Below are 19,977 nucleotides of genomic sequence, written 5' to 3' on the forward strand. Positions count from 1 at the left end.
TTGGCCTTATCCCCCAGCTGTTAAAATTCAGTTTATGTCCTGAAATATGAGGATCTCTGTCTTCCAAAAGGCATTTACTGGTTTGTCACATTTACGGTCGTATATCTTGCTCCAGATGTTTGCAGAGATTACTTTGTTCTCTGGAGGAGAAAGTTAGTCTGGGCACAACAGCTCGTGTGGCAACAGGCTGTTAGATGATTCCTCTGGATTGAGCAACTCACCTCCATAAATCATTATTTTTATCAAGAAGACCTGGAGAGCAGCTCTTCCCCTTGGCTCCCAGAGTGTGCTGTGGTCCCAGGAGATGAGTGGCAGGGCTCAGAGGTGGTGGAAGAGTCCTTCTGCCTGGTGTGAGGGGGCCCAGGAGGGGCCAAGGGGGGGGGGGACGTTCCAAGCAGAGGGGACACAGGCACTGCAGTGTGTTCATGGTGGGGGCTGCTGCAAAGATGCTCTCTTGGGGTGCCTGTGCTGGTCTGGAAGGCAGAGAGTGCTGGGTGTGACTTCCCCCCTCGCCTGTGCACATGTCAGACAGGACCTGGGGGCAGGGGAGGATGTGGGGCTTCTCTGGGTGACATCTGCAGTGTCCTCAGCTGGGCAGTGGTCTACAGGGGAAGGACAGGCTGGGTGATGGGCCTTGCAAAGAGTGGGAATGCTGGGGAACAGAGTGGGTGTGAGGTTTGGACCTGTAGGCACAGGTTTGCAAAGCAAGAGCCTCTGCCTTGGAGTGGCAGGAGAAAACACCTCTGTTGTTTGCAGGGGGAGAAAAGAAAACAAAGAAGTAGTTTCAGTGTTAAACTCTAGAGAAGGAAAAACCAGCACATTTATCTTTAAATAAAGAGCAGCTGATTGCAAATATCTCACCTTGCTCTGGAATGAAGAGAGTGAATTACCCTGAAATTAGAAACAGGTCTCTGTGTGTGAGAAGGGAAGGAACTTCCCTCCACTTCAGAGGGAAGGAACTCATCTGCTTACCAGCCACCCGTTCCTGTTCTCCTGCCTTTTAGAGCTGGTGGTTCCTCTCCTGGTGGTTAAGGGGAAATCTCTGCATCCCCAGGAATTAGGGTGAGGTGAGCTCAGCTCATTCTCACACCCAGCAGCAGCAGCACCACCATGACCTGCTGTGGCTGTTGGGTTCTCTTTTTGTTACTGGAGAACAGCATAAAGTAAACAGGGCTCACTTGTGCAGGCCCAGACAACAGAGAGCAGGTTCCTGCCCCAGAGAGCCTGTCCATGAACCATGAGGCTGGCCTGGCCATGTCAGCAGTCTCACTGTACTGTGACCGTGGGGAGAGCTGTGGCTGCAGCCTGTGCTGCCCTCTCTGGGGTGGCACTGCCATCCTGCAGCCTCCTCCAGCATGCTCTGTTTGTCCTCTGGGCCCCTCTGCCTGCTCCTGGCTCGTGGGAGAGGCTCCCTCTCCATGTCCCTGCTCAGCAGTTCTGGAGCTGGGAGGTGCTGCTGAGGAGCAGATGGGAAACAGCACAGTGGAGCAAGGCTTGGACTCCACTACCAAACCTCATGTGTGCTCCCTCCCCTGGGGACAGAGCAGGGTGGGGATGAGCCCACGTGTTGGGGTCTGTCCAGATCCTGGGGGTGAGCCTGGGGCTGTGGGGTGCTGCTCCTGACACAGCTGTGCCTGATCCTGGAACACTCTTGGGGGGCTCAGGCAGCCAGATCTGCTTCCAGCTCTCCATTCCCCAGAAAGTAGGGCACCCGTTTGTGAGTACCTAAGAAGGTTGAGTGGAGCGAGTGTGGCCTCAGCTCTCAGTGCCCCTGGCACAAAAATAACTGCAAGTAACCCAGTTTCAGCTGAAGTTCTTTGTTACTCATCCTCCTCCTCAATGAGCTGCTGAAAGGGAGGATGGTGTTTGCGCTCCCCTTAGGGTCCTTAGGTTGTCATCCTTTAGGTGTCATCCAGGCTTGCCTCAGTATCCCTCCCATGGGAAATGAGCCAGCGAGAAGGTGAGAAGAGCTGTTCTGAGGACAGTGTTAAAATGATTTAACAGGTGTGAGATGTGGTGAGTAATGCAGGTGATGGCTGAGGCACAGGGGTGCGTGATCATCCACTTCGAAGAGGGCAGTTCTGAGAAAGTCAAACATGGGGTGTTTGTGCAGCCCCTGAGTGCTGTGGGAGGAGTGGGCTGGGTGCTGAGCCCTGCCAGGGGGGTCTGTGGGGGTGACAGTGGCAGCTGGTCCTGCCAAAACTGTGGCCAGGCACGAGTGGGGGGACCCAGGAGCCCCAGTGAAAGCCTCAGGCAGTGGTAGTGAGGGCAGCAATGGGGGGGGGGGTGTGGGAGTTGTAAAATCTGTGCACCAAAATTGGTGCATCTCATGTCAAAACTGGCACATTAATAGGCTGGATTCAGCCTCACCTTATTCATAGACTTCTGATGACTCCAGAGGGCTGTTCCTACAGGAATGCCGAAAGTAACCTCTTGCAGGACAATAAATAAAGGCCATTGGCTGGTTTCCCCTGTGGGCTGCTTGTGGGTCTATAAGCTGCACCTCTCTGTGGTGTGCTGAGTCCAGTTTGGTTTGGAGCAGCCTGAAGAACATCAGATAAATCCTGATCCAGTAAATGTGTTCAAACTTGACAAGAAAAGTGATGATTCTTGGCTTGTCTGGCAAATGGGGCAGTGAAAAAAAGCTGTGGCCTGGAGCTGCACGAGCTGCTCTCTGAGCGAGTGCAGGCTGAGTCTGAGGTATGGCTGACTCTCACCATAAGGAACTTCTGAATTTCCTGCACCTCCCCAAAACCCACAGCTGCACAAGGTCCTCTGTATAGGGAGTTGCTGGTCCCAGTTCCCTCCAGGCTGACTGCAGATACATCCCAGGGGACAGGGTGGCATCAGACTCACCTGTGGAGCAGCAGCTCCCCAACCCCAATATCTGTAGATACAACAGACCCAACTGGTACCAATGGGTTGCACAAAAAATAATTCAGCCCCAAAAAAATCTGTAGAGCATCGTGGTTCTGAGGGGACTGATAGGTGAGTATTGTGGCAGAAGGATCAAACTGTGGGGTTTGTTCTGGGAGAAAACCCCCAAAAGCCCTGCAATGGCTGATGGATGGGTGACGTTGGATGACATTGGACGGATGGATGACACGGATAGATGGATGACATTTAAAAAACAAGAACCAAACTCTCCAGGCTGCCCTTGGTGATCCCAAAAGAGCCCAGCCTGTCTCTCTGCTGGCACCCAGCACCCATGCTGTGTCTCTCTGGTGTTTTAGGTAAACAGAAGTACCTCTGTGCCAGCCGCAACGACTGCACCATCGACAAGTTCCGGCGGAAAAACTGCCCCTCGTGCCGCCTGCGCAAGTGCTACGAGGCCGGGATGACGCTCGGAGGTACGGCCAGGGTCCCCCCTGGGGCCCTCTGTGTCACCTGGGGGATGAACAGTCAGTAAGGGGCTGGAAAATGAGGCTGATGGATACACCCTCAGCAAACGTTTTCAGGGTTCTACTAGCAAAATGGGGAATTTCAATAGCTTTTGTTTGTGTTTCAGGAAAAGTTATTTTTCCCTCATTTCAAACCTTGTGAATCTAAAAGAATTAAACAGCAGGATGAGTTGGTTCTGGCTCCTGGAGCCTCAGAGCAGAGCACTCCCCTCTTTTGATGGGATTATTCCAAGGCAGAAAGGAGCAATTTCTTGGTGAAATTACAAGCTCAGTGTTTTCTTTTGCAGGATGGAAGCTGCTCCTGTGTCCCTGATCCTTGTTACAATTTTTCTCTGTTCCCAAACCTGTAGCCCTACTAAAACTAACAGGGTGCTGATATCCAAAATCTGAGGTATTCTGCTCATAGTCTATAAGCTAGTGTTGATCACTGGGTGTCTCCTTGTGGAGTACATTTGGTGAAATTCTTCCCTGTGTGGTGAGGCCCTGGCACAGGGTGCCCAGGGAAGCTGTGGCTGCCCCATCCCTGGAAGTTCCCAAGGCCTTGTAAACTTGGACAGGGCTTGGAGCAAGCTGGGATAGTGGAAGGGGTCACTGCCCATGGCAGGGGGTGGAACTGGATGATCTTTAAGGTCCCTTCCAAACCTAAATCACACTGTGATTCTGTGAGGAGGAAAAAATCCTGGAAAAGGGTGCTGAAAGACCTGCCCCGGCTGGGAAGCCCTGGATTGAGGGAGCTTCTGGGGCTGCAGAGAGGAGCCCTGGCAGTGCCAGGCACAGCACAGGGGGACAGAGGGAGCCCAGACTGCTTGGGTGTGTCAGCATTTTTGGGTTAAATCCTGACCCCATTGCTGGGATGGGCTGAGCCTCCAGACCTGCTGGGCTGCAACAACACTGTCTTGAAGGACTTGTTCCTGAAGTGGCTCTGATTTGTGACTCACCAAGGAGCAGAGGGTTTCGTTTGATTTCTCCCCAAAGATCCCAAAAGGCAGTGCAGTCCTCCCTCCCTTTCCTTAGCTTATTTTAAGTGCTTTTTTCTGGTGAAGTTTCCATAAGTAGGAGAAGACATACATCAGTGTAACCCTCTTCTGCAGGACACACTGACAAAATTAATGCTAATACGGATACCCCGCTCCCTTCTTTTTTTCTTCAGCTCTTTGGGTCACCCTGACCTGTTCTGCCTGGTCTATTTTACATTTGGTTTGGATGTCGGTGTAAAGGCAATTGTTACAAACAGGCAAGCTTGTGGTTGCCCACAGTAACCTCTCCCACAGCGGAGGCAGGGCGTTTGAAATCACTCCCAGGCTCCAACCAGTTGCTTTTAACTGGTGGTTAATTACAGTCACTGATGGGGTACATCCCTGGTGCTCTGGTGGGGGAGGAGGAGGAGGAGAAGGAGGAGAAGGGGGAGGTGGCACACTGAATGCCTCCTGCAGGCTCTGCTCTGGAACAGGATGGCAATGTGTTGAAGCACTTCATTATTGATTGAGATCACAGTGACCTGCAAGCTGGTATCCACTAAGTAGGATCTTCTCTCTATAGAGAGGGAAAAGATACTGTAGAGAGGGAAAAGGGAAAAAAAAAAGAGCAAAAAGCCAGTGATAATGCTGTTTTAGTGTATTGGGTCCTAGTGGTGTGCTGGCTTGTGCCCACCATCCCACTGCACCTGTGCCTGCTGCTGGGGAAGATGCTGCAGGGATCCTGCCAGCCCTGAGCCCAGGAAATGTCCTGGAATGGGCACAGCTGCAGGGATCCTGCCAGCCCTGAACCCGGGAAATGTCCTGGAATGGGCACAGCTGCAGTGATCCTGCCAGCCCTGAGCTCAGGAAATGTCCTGGAATGGGCACAGCTGCAGGGATCCTGCCAGCCCTGAACCTGGGAAATGTCCTGGAATGGGCACAGCTGCAGGGACCCTGCCAGCCCTGAGCCCAGGAAATGTCCTGGAATGGGCACAGCTGCAGGGATTCTGCCAGCCCTGAGCTCAGGAAATGTCCTGGAATGGGCACAGCTGCAGGGATTCTGCCAGCCCTGAGCCCAGGGAGCATGAGAGGTGCCAGGGGCTATTCCTGTGGGCACTTCAAGCTCCTGTGCCCGCAGCCAGAACTGGCAGCCACCCGTGCTGCAACCATGTGGGTCCTGGCTGGAGCAAAAACACAAAACATGTGTAATTCCTTTCATTTTGTTTAGAGTAGGGTTAGAAATCTTCTGTAGTAACAGCCAAAAGCTTGTGAAAGTCCAGGCTTGAGGCATAGGTGCGTTAATTCAGTCCTAATTCAGGTGCAGCTGCTGGGGGCAGAGCAGAGGTGGTGTCTCACCACACAGTGGGTATTGATTCCAGCCAGGGGGAATTTGACACAATTTTTGCAGAGCCATTGCATTAGTTACAATCAGTGTTACAATCAGGCTGTACCTGATTTTTCATCTGGTCAGCTCTTGATTTACAGCAATTGGATCTTTATTACAACTTGGTTTGCTTGATTAAAACCCCTAATTTTATTGATTTTCTGGCCCTGCAGCGGGTATTTATCACCCGTGACTCAATAACCCTTTTGCCTCGTACACAGCCACCAAAGTGACATTCCTTCCCTCCTTGCCCCAAGATGTGTTGTCAAATCTTCAGTGTCCTCATGGCTTCTGCAGCTTGCCAACACCTATCAGCCCTTGTCTGCTGACCTCAGCCCATCTGTTCTTAATGTTCATCCCCATTTTCCCATCCATACATTGCCATATGGGCTGGTTGAGTGAAAATGGTTAAGTCTGGTTTTGGGGTGAATGAGCCACCCTTGTAAGAAACAAACCTGTCTGATGTTGTTTCAACACAATAATTGCCTTGAGATGTATCACTAGGGAATTTGCAATAATTCTGGAGCACTATCTGCTATTACATCCTTCAAGTTCTTTTCAGTCATGTAGACCTGATTGACTCAGATCTCTTAAATGTGTTTGCCACAACCAGTAATTTTATTATTATCAACTGAAATTGTTGTGCCAGACAAGATTGATAGCTTGACATGTTCTGCTTTTGGCAAGCCTGGTATGAAGTTCATAAAAACAGCAAAGGGCAGCAAGTTCTCAAACAAGTCCTGTTCTGCTCCTCGCTGTCCCGCTCGCAGCTGAGCTCGACGTGTGCTGCAGGATCTCTCCATTGTAGCCAGTGCAAGAGCAGCTTCTTCCAGGTCTCCATATCTTCCCTAAGTCCTGGCATCATGAAAATTGGTGCTGGAGCCCAGAGTGCTCCTTCCTCAGAGCTTTAGAAAGGCCTGTAAGGGAGATGCTTAAAATGTGCATCACTTTGGCCATCACTCTGAGTGTGCTCCTGGGGCTTCTTGCACTGCTGAATATTTTATTGTGATGTATAATTGTGTCCTTTAAGCTTTTTTTTCAAATCCATCCAATAGTTCCCCAGAGACCCCCAGGCCAGCTTGCAGGGCTTGGGGCAGTGCTGTGCTGCAGCTGTACCTTGAGGCTCTCTGGGCCCCTTGTCCCTGCTGACAGCCAAGCAGGAACATCCCAGTATTAATCACATATCCTAAGGTTTCTCCTACCTTGGTTTGAAGAAGTGCAATGTAGACTTCTACCCAGCTTAGCTCATCCTAGAGTAAAAGCATTACAGATGTCTATAATTCCAATTTTTAAATTTTTGTTTATATTACCTGCTGAGTAGGAGCCACCACCACAAAGGGGTTTGGCACAGGTGACTGTCTTTACCTCTGAAGGTTTTCTCCACCTGGTAATGTCAGTATTTCAGTGCTCCTGGAATGCTCAAACCCAAGGCCTGTCTGACAGCACAGCTAACACCCATTGTCACAGAGGAGTCTGGTTTGTGGCTGCAGTTTCAGAGCCAATGCAGTAGGTATTTGCTGTCTTCTCACTTCAGTCAGGATCTTTTCATACTAGATAATTAAATATTAAAGGAAAAAACCCAAGCATTTAAACCAAATGTGTGTTTTGTACATGTGGGCTTCGCTCACACACATGACCTGGGGCAGTGGTTATTTCTAAACCCAAACTCTGTCACAGGCTGCCCAAGTGGAGTCAGCATCCCTGGGGGGATTTAACAGATTTGTGGCTGTGTCACTTGGGGATGTGGGTTAGTGGTGGCCTTGGCAGAGCTGTGACTTTAGAGGCAAGGGAGAGGAGGCTGTCTCAAACGAGTGGCTGATGGCCAGAGGCCATCACACTGTGCTGCAGCAGTGTTTTCCTCTTGCTCTCCTTTAATTGTATTAATACTTTCTCCTCCCTTTTTACAGAGAGGCCTGTCTTCATTGTCCATACAGCAGATCATACAGAGTACCAAAAAAAAAAAAAATCAACATTTGGAGTTAATTTACAGAGCTGCACTTTGACTAGACATTTTTATGTTTTACTGCTTATTTTTCTAATTACAGCTGAAAGGAAATTCGAGATAAGTATCATATAATGAAGGATCCAAAACCCCAAGGACAACTGGTTTGATGTTGTATTACCTGCTGAAGCCATGGGCTTTTGTTCTCTAATTAGCTGGGGTTTGGATTCGGTGAGGGGTGGCAGGAGCAGGCCACCTGTGCTGAGCAATGTCATGCTGGTATCAATGAGGGGAACATGGACTCTCCAAAACCTCTGGTATCACACCTCTGGAGTGCTGCAGCTGTGGTTAAGAGCCAGGTGTGTGGGGAAAACACCTTTTCATGTTGGGCACAGGCACAGGCACAGTCACCTGCTGCTTTGGTCCCCCTGCCAGCTGCCTGCTCTGCTGATGGGGCTCGTGAGGCTGCACAGCAGAGTGAGACCACCTGGCTTGGGTCCACTCCTGCTGGGTGGAGACTCCAGGAAAACGGCCCTGGAACCCCCTGCTGGCTTCTGAGATGTGTTTTGTGTAACATGTGTGCAGTGTGTTTGGGAGAGCCTGGCTGTGGGGCAGCAGGCATTGCAGGGAGGAGGCTTTTATCTCAGATGCATCCTGCTTCTGCCCTGCTCTGGGATGGCACAATCCCACTTGGGCATGCAAATGCAATGTTTTTTCTCCCTGGAACATGACTGTATGCTGAGTTTATCATCTCGTGTTGCTCCTCTTCTTGATTGCATATGAGCAGTAGTTTGAGTTGAGTCAAAATCTCTTCTCTCTCTTCCCTGGATCTTCCTCTCTGTTTCTAAGTGGGAGTTAGAGACAAATCGTTGCAGGGGATGTAAATGATGTTGGTTCTTTTCCATGTCAGATTAACAACAAAATGGATTTTGTCACACTGTGTGTTGTCCTCTTAGGTGAGAGCTGCAATGCCAGGGCACTCCTTGGGCAGTGACCACTGAGGGAGGAGCTGCTGCTGGTCATCACTTTTCCTTTCCTCGTAACTACAACGATGGAGCCAAGAAGCCCTGACATGTTTTTAACATGTTTTTAAGTATCACACTAAACTGTATCTTTCCCACAGCCCGCAAGCTGAAGAAACTGGGTAACCTGAAGGCCCAGGATGACATGGATGGAGCCAGCTCGTCCAGCCCAACAGAGGAGCAAGCTCCCAAGCTGGTGATGACACGAATTGATGGCTACGAGTGCCAGCCCATCTTCCTCAATGTCCTGGAGGCCATCGAGCCTGGGGTGGTGTGTGCTGGCCATGACAACAGCCAGCCTGACTCCTTCTCCAACCTGCTGACCAGCCTGAATGAGCTTGGGGAGAGGCAGCTGGTCTACGTGGTCAAATGGGCAAAGGCTCTGCCAGGTGAGAAGGAAAGCAAACAAATCCCCTGCAGCTCCAAAGCCCATCTGCACTGCTGGGGGCAGGTGCAGAGGGGGTGGTCTGCAGCCCCTGTCCCATCACACAGCTCCTGGGGGACCATCTCCATGGGCAGTGTGTGTGTCCCCTGCCTGTAGCAGCGTGGGACTCGTCTCTAGAGGGGCTGATGATGGGAGAAGGAACTGAGGGGTGATGGAATGTGTTGTAATTATATTCTGAGTTCACACAGCCCCTGGTCAGTGATACCATGTGGGCACTGGGAACTTCCCCCCATGGCAGGGCTGCAGCTGGTCTGGGCTCTGGATCCTGCTCTTCTCCCCCTCTTTCCATGGAGGTTTTGCTCCACTTCCAAGCTGTGTCTGCCAGCCCTGCAGAAGTGCCCTCTAGACAAGGATCAGCCCTGTCCCAGAACACCCCTGAAGTGATGAAAAGGGTAAATAGCAACAACATGGCAGAAGAGCATTGCAGAATCCCAAAAGGCTTTTCCTGGCAGTCACTCAGGTTGCCCATGTGATGGCCTGGTGTGATATATTTGTGATGCCTTCGGAGAAATTATAGGGGTCAGGAATTTTCCAGATTCTGGTCAGCAGGTGTAGTAAATGGAGCATCCTGGTGAATGATGTGTTCATTGAGCTGGATTTGCAAGGCGTCTCTGCAAGGTTGGTGACATGCTGCCTGTTCCACCTTGTAATCCTGGAACTGGGTGAGTGGCATTGCAGAGGGCTGAGCTCAGTCTGGGCACAGCATCACCCAGCTCACCTCCCAGCATCCTGGAAACTGGGGTGTGGGGCCAGGTCCTGCTGCTTTCTCCTTTCTGGCCCCATTCCTCAGGGGACACCAGAGAAAGGAGGAACCCCACTCCTTGTATGTGTGGGGTGATACAGCGAGAGGAGGAGGAGACTGAAGCACAGTAAGTTTGCCACTCTCTGCCAAACCCTGGTGATGAGCTGTGGTCAGGTGTCTGACATTCCCAGGAGTTTAGCAGCCCCCCAGACTGGTGCTCCCAATGAGATATTGGTCTGCATACCCTTAAATGTAGAGTAGCCCATTCTGTTTCTGCTGTTCTTGAGTCACTTGGCTTGTAAAACCAGGGACAAATCTTGCTTCCTCTTTGGCTTGTCTACACCAGACATCAGGATCCACAGAGACACCACCAAAGCCACCTGGCATCCAGGGCTGAGGCTCTACCACTGCAGTAGTGCTGATGGAAAGGGAGAGTGCTGTGGGAAATGTTTTCTATCATAACCAGCCCTTTATCAGAGGGTTTTACTCTCCTGAACTGCACCTGATGCCCAACCCCTCAGTGTGTAGCAGTGTCAGCTGCTGCCCTGCTGCCCCTGGGGCCAGCACTGACTGTGCCAGGGTGGCATCTGGGCAAGGTTCATTCTCCAGCTTGTTTGCCTTGAAGAGCTCTCCAAAGCACAGAGATCCTTGCCTCAATGGGTTGTAATTATACTCTGGAGCTGTTAAATTGCTTTAGTATTTGATTGAAATAATGTATGATTGCCTTGAAACTCAATTATATTTGCCTATTTACGAGTATGTTGAAAAAAACAGCATTGGAGGTGGTGTAAGCATGCCTGGGGTTTAACTCTGGGCTGCCATCTGGGAATGGTAATTTGAATTTAGTTGCTATTTTCGTTTCTCTTGCAGTGTAGCTGAGGTTTCCATGCTCATTCCCACAGTCAAGAGATCCATGCAGTGTGTATGGGGCAGAAACCAGAGCACCTGTAACAATGGTGGGAGGCCAAGGGGCTGTCTGCTGCCTCTGAGCATCACATTAAAGTCCAGTTACCTAAATTGGTGCAGTCCTAATGGAACTTTCTCCCCTCTTTGTCTCTGAAGTTCCCTTTCTTCCCTTCCAGGGGCAGGTTTGTGCTTGTCTATCCTTTATTCCCAGTCAAGGTGGGAGCTCCATGTCATGACTCATGTCCTGAGACATGAGCTGGCTGAGCTTGGGCTGTGGACTGACCACCTTGTCCTAAGAGGAGTGCTGCAGGAGAGCTGGAGTCTGCCTGGAAACTGCCCTGGAAACTGCAGGAAGCCAATAGTAATTTGTAACATCCCTCCCTCATTGTTTATTAGGATTTCGCAACCTGCATGTGGATGACCAGATGTCAATAATCCAATACTCTTGGATGGGCCTGATGGTGTTTGCTATGGGGTGGAGATCCTTCACCAACGTCAATTCCAGGATGCTTTACTTCGCTCCAGACCTGGTCTTCAATGAGTAAGTGTGAAAGAACAACAGCCTAACTCTGGGCTTTGGGTCAGCCGAGGTGACAAGCTACACTTAGAGCAGTTACGCTGTGCTGCCCAGCACAGCCCACCCTGGCTGTGCCCATCCTGCTCCCCACTGCCACCACCCATGGTGACCTCCAAGAGCAATGAGGGCATTATGATGCCCACCAGGGCAGCAGCAGAAGCTGGGTGAGGGAGTGCTCCATTTCTGCCTTTGTGCTATGGGGTTTGAATTCCAGCTCTGGTGGGTAGCTTGGGTGAGCAGAGATAGAGATAAAATGTACTGTAAGGTCCTGGTGGGCTCTCCTTATGTGCCATCAGTTTAGAGCTGGGGAGGGTTTGCTGGCAGACAGATTGAAGAGCTTGAACCCAATAACCAAACACAGCAGCAGCAAATTCCCACCTGCCTGGGAGCTCCAACTCATCCTCATATCCCTCACAGACAGAAATGTTTGGGAAATCATTGCAGTCGCTCTTCAGACAAACGCTGCAAGTCCCTTGTAGCCATCTGTGTCCAGTGAGGATCGCACACAGGCATTCTGGAAAATGCTCCACTCCTGCATGTGGCAGAACTCAGGCCCTTGGCAGCAGGCTGTGCCAGGCAGGGGCATTTTCTGGGTCAGGGAGTGTCCTCCCTGTCACACACGTGCACGCTGGGCTTGGTGCCATCTGTGCCCGTCTCACCCTGCCAGGTACCGCATGCACAAATCCAGGATGTACAGCCAGTGCATCAGGATGCGGCACCTCTCCCAGGAATTTGGATGGCTTCAGATCACACCCCAGGAGTTCCTCTGTATGAAGGCTCTCCTCTTCTTCAGTATTAGTAAGTATCCACACCCTTCCCTCCACAGAGCTCCAGCGCCTTGAGGCATCTGGTGCTTTTCCTGTGCCTGGACTTTCACTTCCCAGGAGGAGGCTGGGGATGTGTCCTGCTTCAGCCTTCCTCCTGCTCTCCTATTGTTGTCACTCTCTGGACTCCTCTCATTGTTTCCTTCCCCTCCCACCCAGTTCCAGTGGATGGCCTGAAGAACCAGAAGCTCTTTGATGAGCTCCGCATGAATTACATCAAGGAGCTTGACCGTATCATTGCCTGCAAGAGGAAGAACCCCACCTCCTGCTCCCGGAGGTTTTACCAGCTCACCAAGGTCCTGGATTCCGTGCATCCGGTAAGAGAGGACAGGAAAATGTCCATCTGTACACATAATGTCCATCTAAAAGCATAAGAAACAATATAAAAAAGAAACTTCTCACAGAGAAAATGATCATTCCCTGGAGCAACCTCCCCATCATGGGAGGAGTTCAGATGCAATTGAAGAAAGCACTGAATAGTCTCATCCAGTTTCCCTTTCCCAGGGAAGGTGGGACCTCTGTCATGTATCTTCCCAGAGAAAGCAGTGCCCAGGGACTTGTTTAACCATCTCTCTTCCTTTCCCAGATTGCCAAGGACCTGCATCAGTTTACATTTGATCTCCTAATCAAGGCACACATGGTGAGCGTGGACTACCCAGAAATGATGGCCGAGATCATCTCTGTGCAGGTTCCCAAGATCCTGTCTGGAAAAGTCAAGCCTATCTACTTCCACGCACAGTGATCTTTCAGAGGGACCCCCGTGCTGCCACCCCCATTCCAGCCATCTCCTGCCTGTTACTTCTGCACTACTGTCCTGCAGTGCCTTGGGGAATCCCTCTGTGGCGGTGGCCAAGGGGACAGGCAGTGACAGACCTGCTGGGATTCCTGAGATTACTATTTTCCTGAGGTACCTCTGAACTGAACCCCTGGCGCCGACCTCTGCCTGGCACCAGCTGCTGACGGTGATGGACAGGGACTGGTGGGGGCAGTGGCACCATGTCTGAGTGTTCTCCTCTGTTTGTCACTGTGACTCCAGCAGCCCAGGGCCACGGGACAGCAGAAGAAGTGCCAGTGGTTGGTGGGTTTGGGGTGATTTTTATAAAAAGAATACTACAAAAAGCAGGTTGCAGCTCCGCGTTTGGGTGTGGGTTATGTCGCCAGCCTCCTTCTGGATGTTTTGTTTGCACTATGGTGCTGGGAAGCAGATAAGTTCAAACATTGCAGAAGAGAAGCAGAGCAGAGCTGGGGGACAAGGCAAGTTTGTGGCTGAGGAGTTCACGGGCCCTGCAGCCACTGTGGGATCTGCTGTGGTCAGCTCAGCCCTGGGACTGGCCTGCACTGCTGAGACACGAGCGATGGAGAGGACAGGCTGCAGCACAAGGCCTCCCAAGGAAGATCACCTTGGAAATTCCCCAATGATGGCTGCCTCCTGTTTTCCACCTGGGATGTTTTTCCTATGGCCTGTCCTGCTGAGTCTTGGTCTGCCCTGCAGACCCCTGGGTGCTCAGCAGTCACATTCCTGTCCTTGCCAGCTGCTGCTCCCTGACAAAGCTGAACCCACCTCTGAAAGTGCCTGATGCCCTCGGACCTCACACCTGCCTGGCTCCCCTGGGCACCTGCAGCCCCTGCCCCCACACCTGCTCTGCTCCTGTCATGGCTCTGCAGACCTGGGATTCCAGCTATGCTCTTTCCCTTCATTTGTCCCAAATATTTTGTCCCAATTATTTTTTTCCAGTGCCAGCAGATGAGAGTTCTGGAGCCAAGACCAAGGCCAGGGTCTACGGGACCTGTGGGACCATGGGACTCCTCTCTGAATCCTGTCCGTGGAGAGGTGGCTGTGGGAACTGGCTGCTGCCACCAGGGCTCTTTGGGGGGGCTGCAAGGGAAGCACCAAGAGATCCCCTGTTCTTGGAAACAGCACATTCAGCTGCTGCTGATGGCAGTGGGTGATTGCAGCCCAGGAGGACATCACTGTGCACTCACTGTCCCATATACTTGGTCCTGTAGGCAACACACCACCCACACACCATCTCTTACACACCACCCACACCCCATCCCTGACACACCACCCACACCCCATACCATGTGAACTGCCCCACACACCATCCCTGACACACCACCCACACCCCATACCATGTGAACTGCCCCACACACCATCCCTGACACACCACCCACACCCCATACCATGTGAACTGCCCCACACACCATCCCTGACACACCACCCACACCCCATACCATGTGAACTGCCCCACACACCATCCCTGACACACCACCCACACCCCATACCATGTGCACTGCCCCACACACCATCCCTGACACACCACCCACACCCCATACCATGTGCAATGCCCCACAGACCCAGCCTGTCCCCAGCACACACACAGCAGCCAAGCCTCTGTGCTCTGTGTTTTAGTTGCCCTCTTCCTGCACATCCTGAGTACATCAAAACCACCTGCCCAGACCCAGACAGGCTGTCAGTGACTGCACACACACACACAGGCTGGTGCCAGGGTCACACATGCCATCATGGGCTGTGACATGGCCTGGCATTACCAACCCAGACATCTACGAGGGATTCTTGTGCCAGCACAGACAAACAGCAAACTCTGCACCCTCCCAGGGCAGTGAGCACACCCAGAGCCCTGTGCCCACCCTGTGCCCAGCTCTCCAGGAAATGCCATCATGGTGCCGCTGCTCCTTTACACTCTTGGAGTAAAACAAACAATTTCCCTGATGCTTTCCAACCTTTTGATGGGATTTTCATTATAAGAAGGAGTGGGGGAAAAGCCCCTATGGAAGGAGAGGATCTTTCTTTGCAATGATTTTCCTTCTTCTGCTAGATAGGGCTCTGATCCTGCTCCTCCTCCTGAAGTCCTCTCATGGAGGCAGGAACAGAATCCATAGGTGAACTTTCTGGCTGGCAGCCAGCAGGTTGCTGCTCTCAGAGGCCCCTCCATGCCAGGGGGCTGCTGGGCATTTTCAGTGCTGCTGTGAGCTACAGATATTTGCAAATGAACCAGTAAAAAATTCCAGCTGGTGCATCCCTGTCTTCTGGAAATTTCCCTGGCTCTTCACAGCAGAGCTCAGTGAGCAGATGAGTGGTGATTCCCAGTCCCTGTTATCATCTCAGGCTCCAAGCAGTTGGAACAGCAATTTGGGAGAGCTTCGTGCTTCACACAGGCTCGTGTCAGTGAAGGTTTGGTTGGTTAATGAGTATCCTGCTGGGTGTTCTTCTGCTGGGAGACTGCAAAGAGGCCAAACCTAACAGGAATTTGCCCACCCTGCTTTGCTGGTGGAAGCACCATGTGAATGAGAAGTGGGGGAGCAGGGAAAGGATTCTGCCTGTGCCCCGTGTGTGTCAGCCAGCACAGCGAGTGCTGAGCGAGGCAGGAGCTCATGGGGAGCACCCCCAGCCCAGGACAGAGGGGCAGTCAGGGGCATTGAGGTCATGTTCTCTGTCTCTTCACTATCACAGTAAACTTCTGCAACTTGTTAATTCAAAAGTTGGGTTTTTACAATATGATTACCAGGAAATGTGGGAGCCAGGACTCGCAGCACCTGTGTGTGTATTTGCTGGGGGAATTAATGCTGTTTCCATGTGGATTTCATGAGCTGCTGCAGGAACTGGGGAAGAAGAAGCTTTAAGAAATACCAAAGTCCAACTCCTGCCATTTATCTTTATGCTTTTTGTTTTCTTTTGCATTTTCTTGTCTACTTTTGCTTTAATAAAGCAAGGAGAATTTCACTGTGTTCACAGTCCCAAAGAAGCTGTCCCTGAGGCTCTCCTTGGGCTGAGCGCTGGAGTTGGGACCCCCTGGGTGTCACAGCTGAAGTCAACCATCTCCATGTTCCCCTGTGGATTCCTGACTCTGATCTGGCTCATCTCAGAGGTGTGGGGGGTTCTGAGCTGGGTCCTGGCTCAGCCCATCAGCTCCTGCCCAAGGCAGCAGATGGAGGACAAGGGATACAGACCTTGGCATCTCCCTGGGAGCAGTGTTTGTGCATGGATGGGCACCATTCCATAACAGAGGGTGTCTGTGAGGGCAGGAGGGACACTTCTTCAGCCCTGTGTCATGCCAGAAGCAGTGAGACAGATCAAATGGTGCCATGGCATGCAGCATTCCCAGGGCAGGTATCACCGACCTGTGCCCACCTGAGCCTGACAGGCTCCTGCCAGCACCCCCTGCCTCAGCAGGAGCAGGAACCAGGACAGCAGCTCTGCTTGGACAGGCTGTGGTTGAGTCTGGAGAACTGGCAGCATCCACATGCCACTGCTATAATGGCCCTTTGTGCTTGGCTCAGGGAACAGGGTACTCAGTGAGGGAAGTGAAGCTGGGCCAGGACCCTCCCTGCAGTACCACTCCTTGCTCTGGGCCATGGAGTTGTCCCTGTGGTCTGTAGGGAATGCTGAGGGTACCCAAGGTGTCACCTGCCTCCCAGCCAGCCCGAGAGCTGCTGCCCTCAGTCACCTCCCAGCACTGGCCAGCCCTGCAGTCCCTGTGGTGTCCCTTCCCTTGCTGAGCTCTTGCCCTGGATGTTTCAATAACATAATGTATGCTAAAATTATCTATCTCTGTATAAAATAAAGGCATGGCCCATTTTCTATTGCTAAAGATATCTATTTAGTGACGTGCTCTAAGAGTCCTCTCTGGTTGCACTCTGAGGTACTGGATGCTCTGCAGGACATGAGTCAGAACGTGCCAATTTAATGGAGACTTTTGATTATTTTTCTGGCTGGGTGCTGCCCATTTTGCAAAGGTCCCCCTTTTTGTGGCATGCACAGAGCACACACTAGCATAGGCTGGGGTCGGTATCACCTTCTCCAGCCTTCCTGTGTCTTCTTGAGGTTAGACAGGGACAGTGTTTGCATTGGGGAACAATGGAGTGTCCCTTGTTTCTTCCCTCTTTGACTTGCACCAAGTGTCCTCACACATTTGGGCAGAATGCTGGGGTCACAGAGAGTGTCTGTGTTCCACCTGTGTGCAGGCCCAGGGCTGGCTGTGGGCACTGGGGGTGGCTGTGGGCAGGCAGGGTGTGCCAGCCCCTTCGGGTGGGTCAAAGCCTCCCCTGCCACTGGTGCTTGCTCCCTGTGCTCCTTCCCTTCAGCAGCAGAGGGATGCTCTGCTTGTGACTCACAGAGTAAATCTCTGCACCCACATAAACCCTTAGCACGTGGATAAAAGCTGCTCTCTGTGCCGGATATTTGGTGTTTTGTGGCAATTTTATGCTGTTTCTCTTTGTTAACATGTCTCTGTAATAATAAGAGTTCTCTATTTGATATATTTTACTTTCTTTGTAATAAGCCAAAAAGCTCATTGCTGGTGCCTTTTTGCCTGGGGGGGCCTCCCAGCCCACAGCTGTGTTCTTGGGAGTAACAAAGGCCAGTCTGCAATTGCTCCTTCCACCAGAGCTGAGGGAAAGACAGAAGCCAATGCCACAGCATTGCCAGAAAAAAAAGAGCCTTGGAGTGGCAGAGAGACTTTGGGGTATGATGCTGGTTCTTTCCTGGGGCCTGGCTCCAAGGTGAGGGCTGACCATGATACTGGGCACGCCTTGGCCCCATTTCCATGGGGCTGTGACCCTGGAGACCCCACAAACCATATGATGCAGGTGCAGAGCACACAGCCTGGTCTGGCCCAGTTTGGAATTGCAGTGCTTTGCCCAAATTATAGCATGACCTGAGGGTAAATTATCCCAGAGAAGGAATTAGATGGATTGCTGACACAGCTGGTTTTTCTGGGTTTTTCTTTTTTTTCTTTTTTTTGGAACTGAATGCATTGGATAAGGAAGAGAGAGCCCCAGAGTGTTTTGGTAGGACTGGACTGTGGTGACAGATGCTGCTGGGGCCAATGGGGTGCAGTGCAGGATGCCCTGGGGACAACTGCAACTCACAAGTCCCCATGTGGGACTGAAGGACGTTTATATGTGTAACCAAAGAGAGGGGCCTGCCTGGCACCCAGGTAAAGAAACCGTGCTGGAGGTAAATGAAAATTCTCCTTTCTCTTTCAGCCATGCCTGGGGCCCACGTAGCCCCCAGCCATGCCACAGGGTGGCCCCTCACGCTTGGTGTTCAGTTCTTTTTGTAACCTGAAAATCCGCTGTTGTTCTGAGTCCAATAAATGCAGAATCCGGTTTGCTGGAGCTCTACCCTCTGCCTGCATTTGGCTTTTGTGTCAATTTTGTGCATGAAATCGCTGTGGGTGTGATGGCTGCCAGCAAGCAAAGGCGCTGGGAATCAGTGGGTCATTTGGCAGTAGATGAGGCTGTACATTGGATCATTGCAGGCTTTCTTTCACACTCAGATTTCACTTTGAATCACGTCTGAACTCGTAATTCAATTACATATCAATTGGCTAATCCTTTCATATATTCCTCTTTGGGTCTTTTAAATTAAATTTCAGTTGATTAATGTATTTCTCAAAGCAAGGAGATAATAAAGGCCAGTGTCCTCTTGCTCTTGTCATTGTTTTTGGTATCTTTATGAACAGTTGTAAATCCATTCTTCTGCAATGTCTTTATAAAATTGACCTATGCTCTCCAAGTAATAAAGAATACGCTTATCAGCCACTTGTTAATTCAAGGCACAGATGTGAATCCTTCCCAGGGCCAAGATTTGATTCACTGAGACAAAGCAAAGAGCTTGGGGAAAAAAAAAAAAGCTCTCTGGGCCACAAATAGCTGGCAATGCCTGGCGTGTAATTGCACAGCAGCATTCCACACAGTGTGCCCTGTGAGCTGAAGAACAGTGTGCCAAGAGATTAAAAACCCTTGGGTTCGTCATCCACAAGGAACCTGATCCCACTCCTTGCTCTGAGTCACAGTGAAAAATTATTGTGTTATTTTCAAAATTCACCCTTTATGGACACTGAGCAGGCCTCAGCTCCTCGGGGCTGGTGTGGCAGATTGGGTACCTGCCAGCATGTCAGTCCCAGTGTCACCTGCCAAATGGCCACTTGGACACCAGGGACATTCAGGAGCCACTGGTCCAGTGCCTCATGGGTTGAGAGACTTGGTCCCTCAGTGGCTACACTTCCTGGGCTTACACTGGCCTCAGTTTCCAGTAGCCCCAAACTCATGTGGCTTGAACAGTGTCTGTGGGAGGACAGTGAGGCCACCACTTAGGGGCTACTGGGTCAGAACTGAAGCTGAAGGACAAATTCACCTCACTCAACTCCTGCCTCGCTATGCTCCAGCCACCTCTGCTGCACATCCTGCATCCCACATCCCACACCCTGCATCTTTCCTGCACAGCTCACAGGACCTACAGGTCACAGGGAAGCTGCTGACCTCCCTGACCATTCCTGTAGCTGTGGGGCCTGGCAGCAGGGTGACAGCCACCATGTCAGCACTGGGGGTGAGCAGCATGCCAGCAGGCTCCCGAGCTGCCCTTAGAGATGCCTTGGCTCCCCAGCAGAAGAGCACGCCAAGCTCACAGGAAAAAGTCCAGTTACCATGAAGAAGTCAACTGAAAACATGGAATCATTGTGAAAACCCAAAAATGGCCTCATGCTTTAAGGTCATTTATTTGTTCTTGTCCTCATAGCAGAAAGCGGGATGTTTTTAAAACAGACAGAGGTTCTGTTTCCAAAAATACTGACGAGTTGTCAAAAAGCCCTTTCATCAGTTCCCCTCCCTGGGGGTCTGGGAATGCCAGCACTGTGACCCTGCTGTGCTGGCAGCCAGCCCTGTGTGCCTGCCATGGTGTCAGGGCTGTGCCTGTGCTCCCAGGACGGGCCAGTGGCAGCCACAGGCCTCAGTGGGGTCACCCTGACTCGAGT

At 51.5% G+C, this 19,977-nt stretch overlaps 1 protein-coding gene across 1 annotated transcript in view; it reads left to right on the plus strand.

The window, feature by feature from the left end:
* The window catches only part of AR (androgen receptor), a 40,550-nt gene extending 21,897 nt beyond the window's left edge, over positions 1-18,653 (plus strand). The window contains exons 3-8 of the mRNA XM_036402208.2: positions 3,234-3,350; positions 8,807-9,094; positions 11,195-11,339; positions 12,043-12,173; positions 12,359-12,516; positions 12,786-18,653. Coding sequence (XP_036258101.1) covers positions 3,234-3,350; positions 8,807-9,094; positions 11,195-11,339; positions 12,043-12,173; positions 12,359-12,516; positions 12,786-12,941 — 995 coding nt within the window. The 3' untranslated portion in view covers positions 12,942-18,653. The remainder of the gene's footprint in view (positions 1-3,233; positions 3,351-8,806; positions 9,095-11,194; positions 11,340-12,042; positions 12,174-12,358; positions 12,517-12,785) is intronic.
* Positions 18,654-19,977: the final 1,324 nt, after the last annotated feature.

This window comes from Molothrus ater, chromosome 14 (genome assembly GCF_012460135.2).
Source record: "Molothrus ater isolate BHLD 08-10-18 breed brown headed cowbird chromosome 14, BPBGC_Mater_1.1, whole genome shotgun sequence".
NCBI lineage: Eukaryota > Metazoa > Chordata > Aves > Passeriformes > Icteridae > Molothrus > Molothrus ater.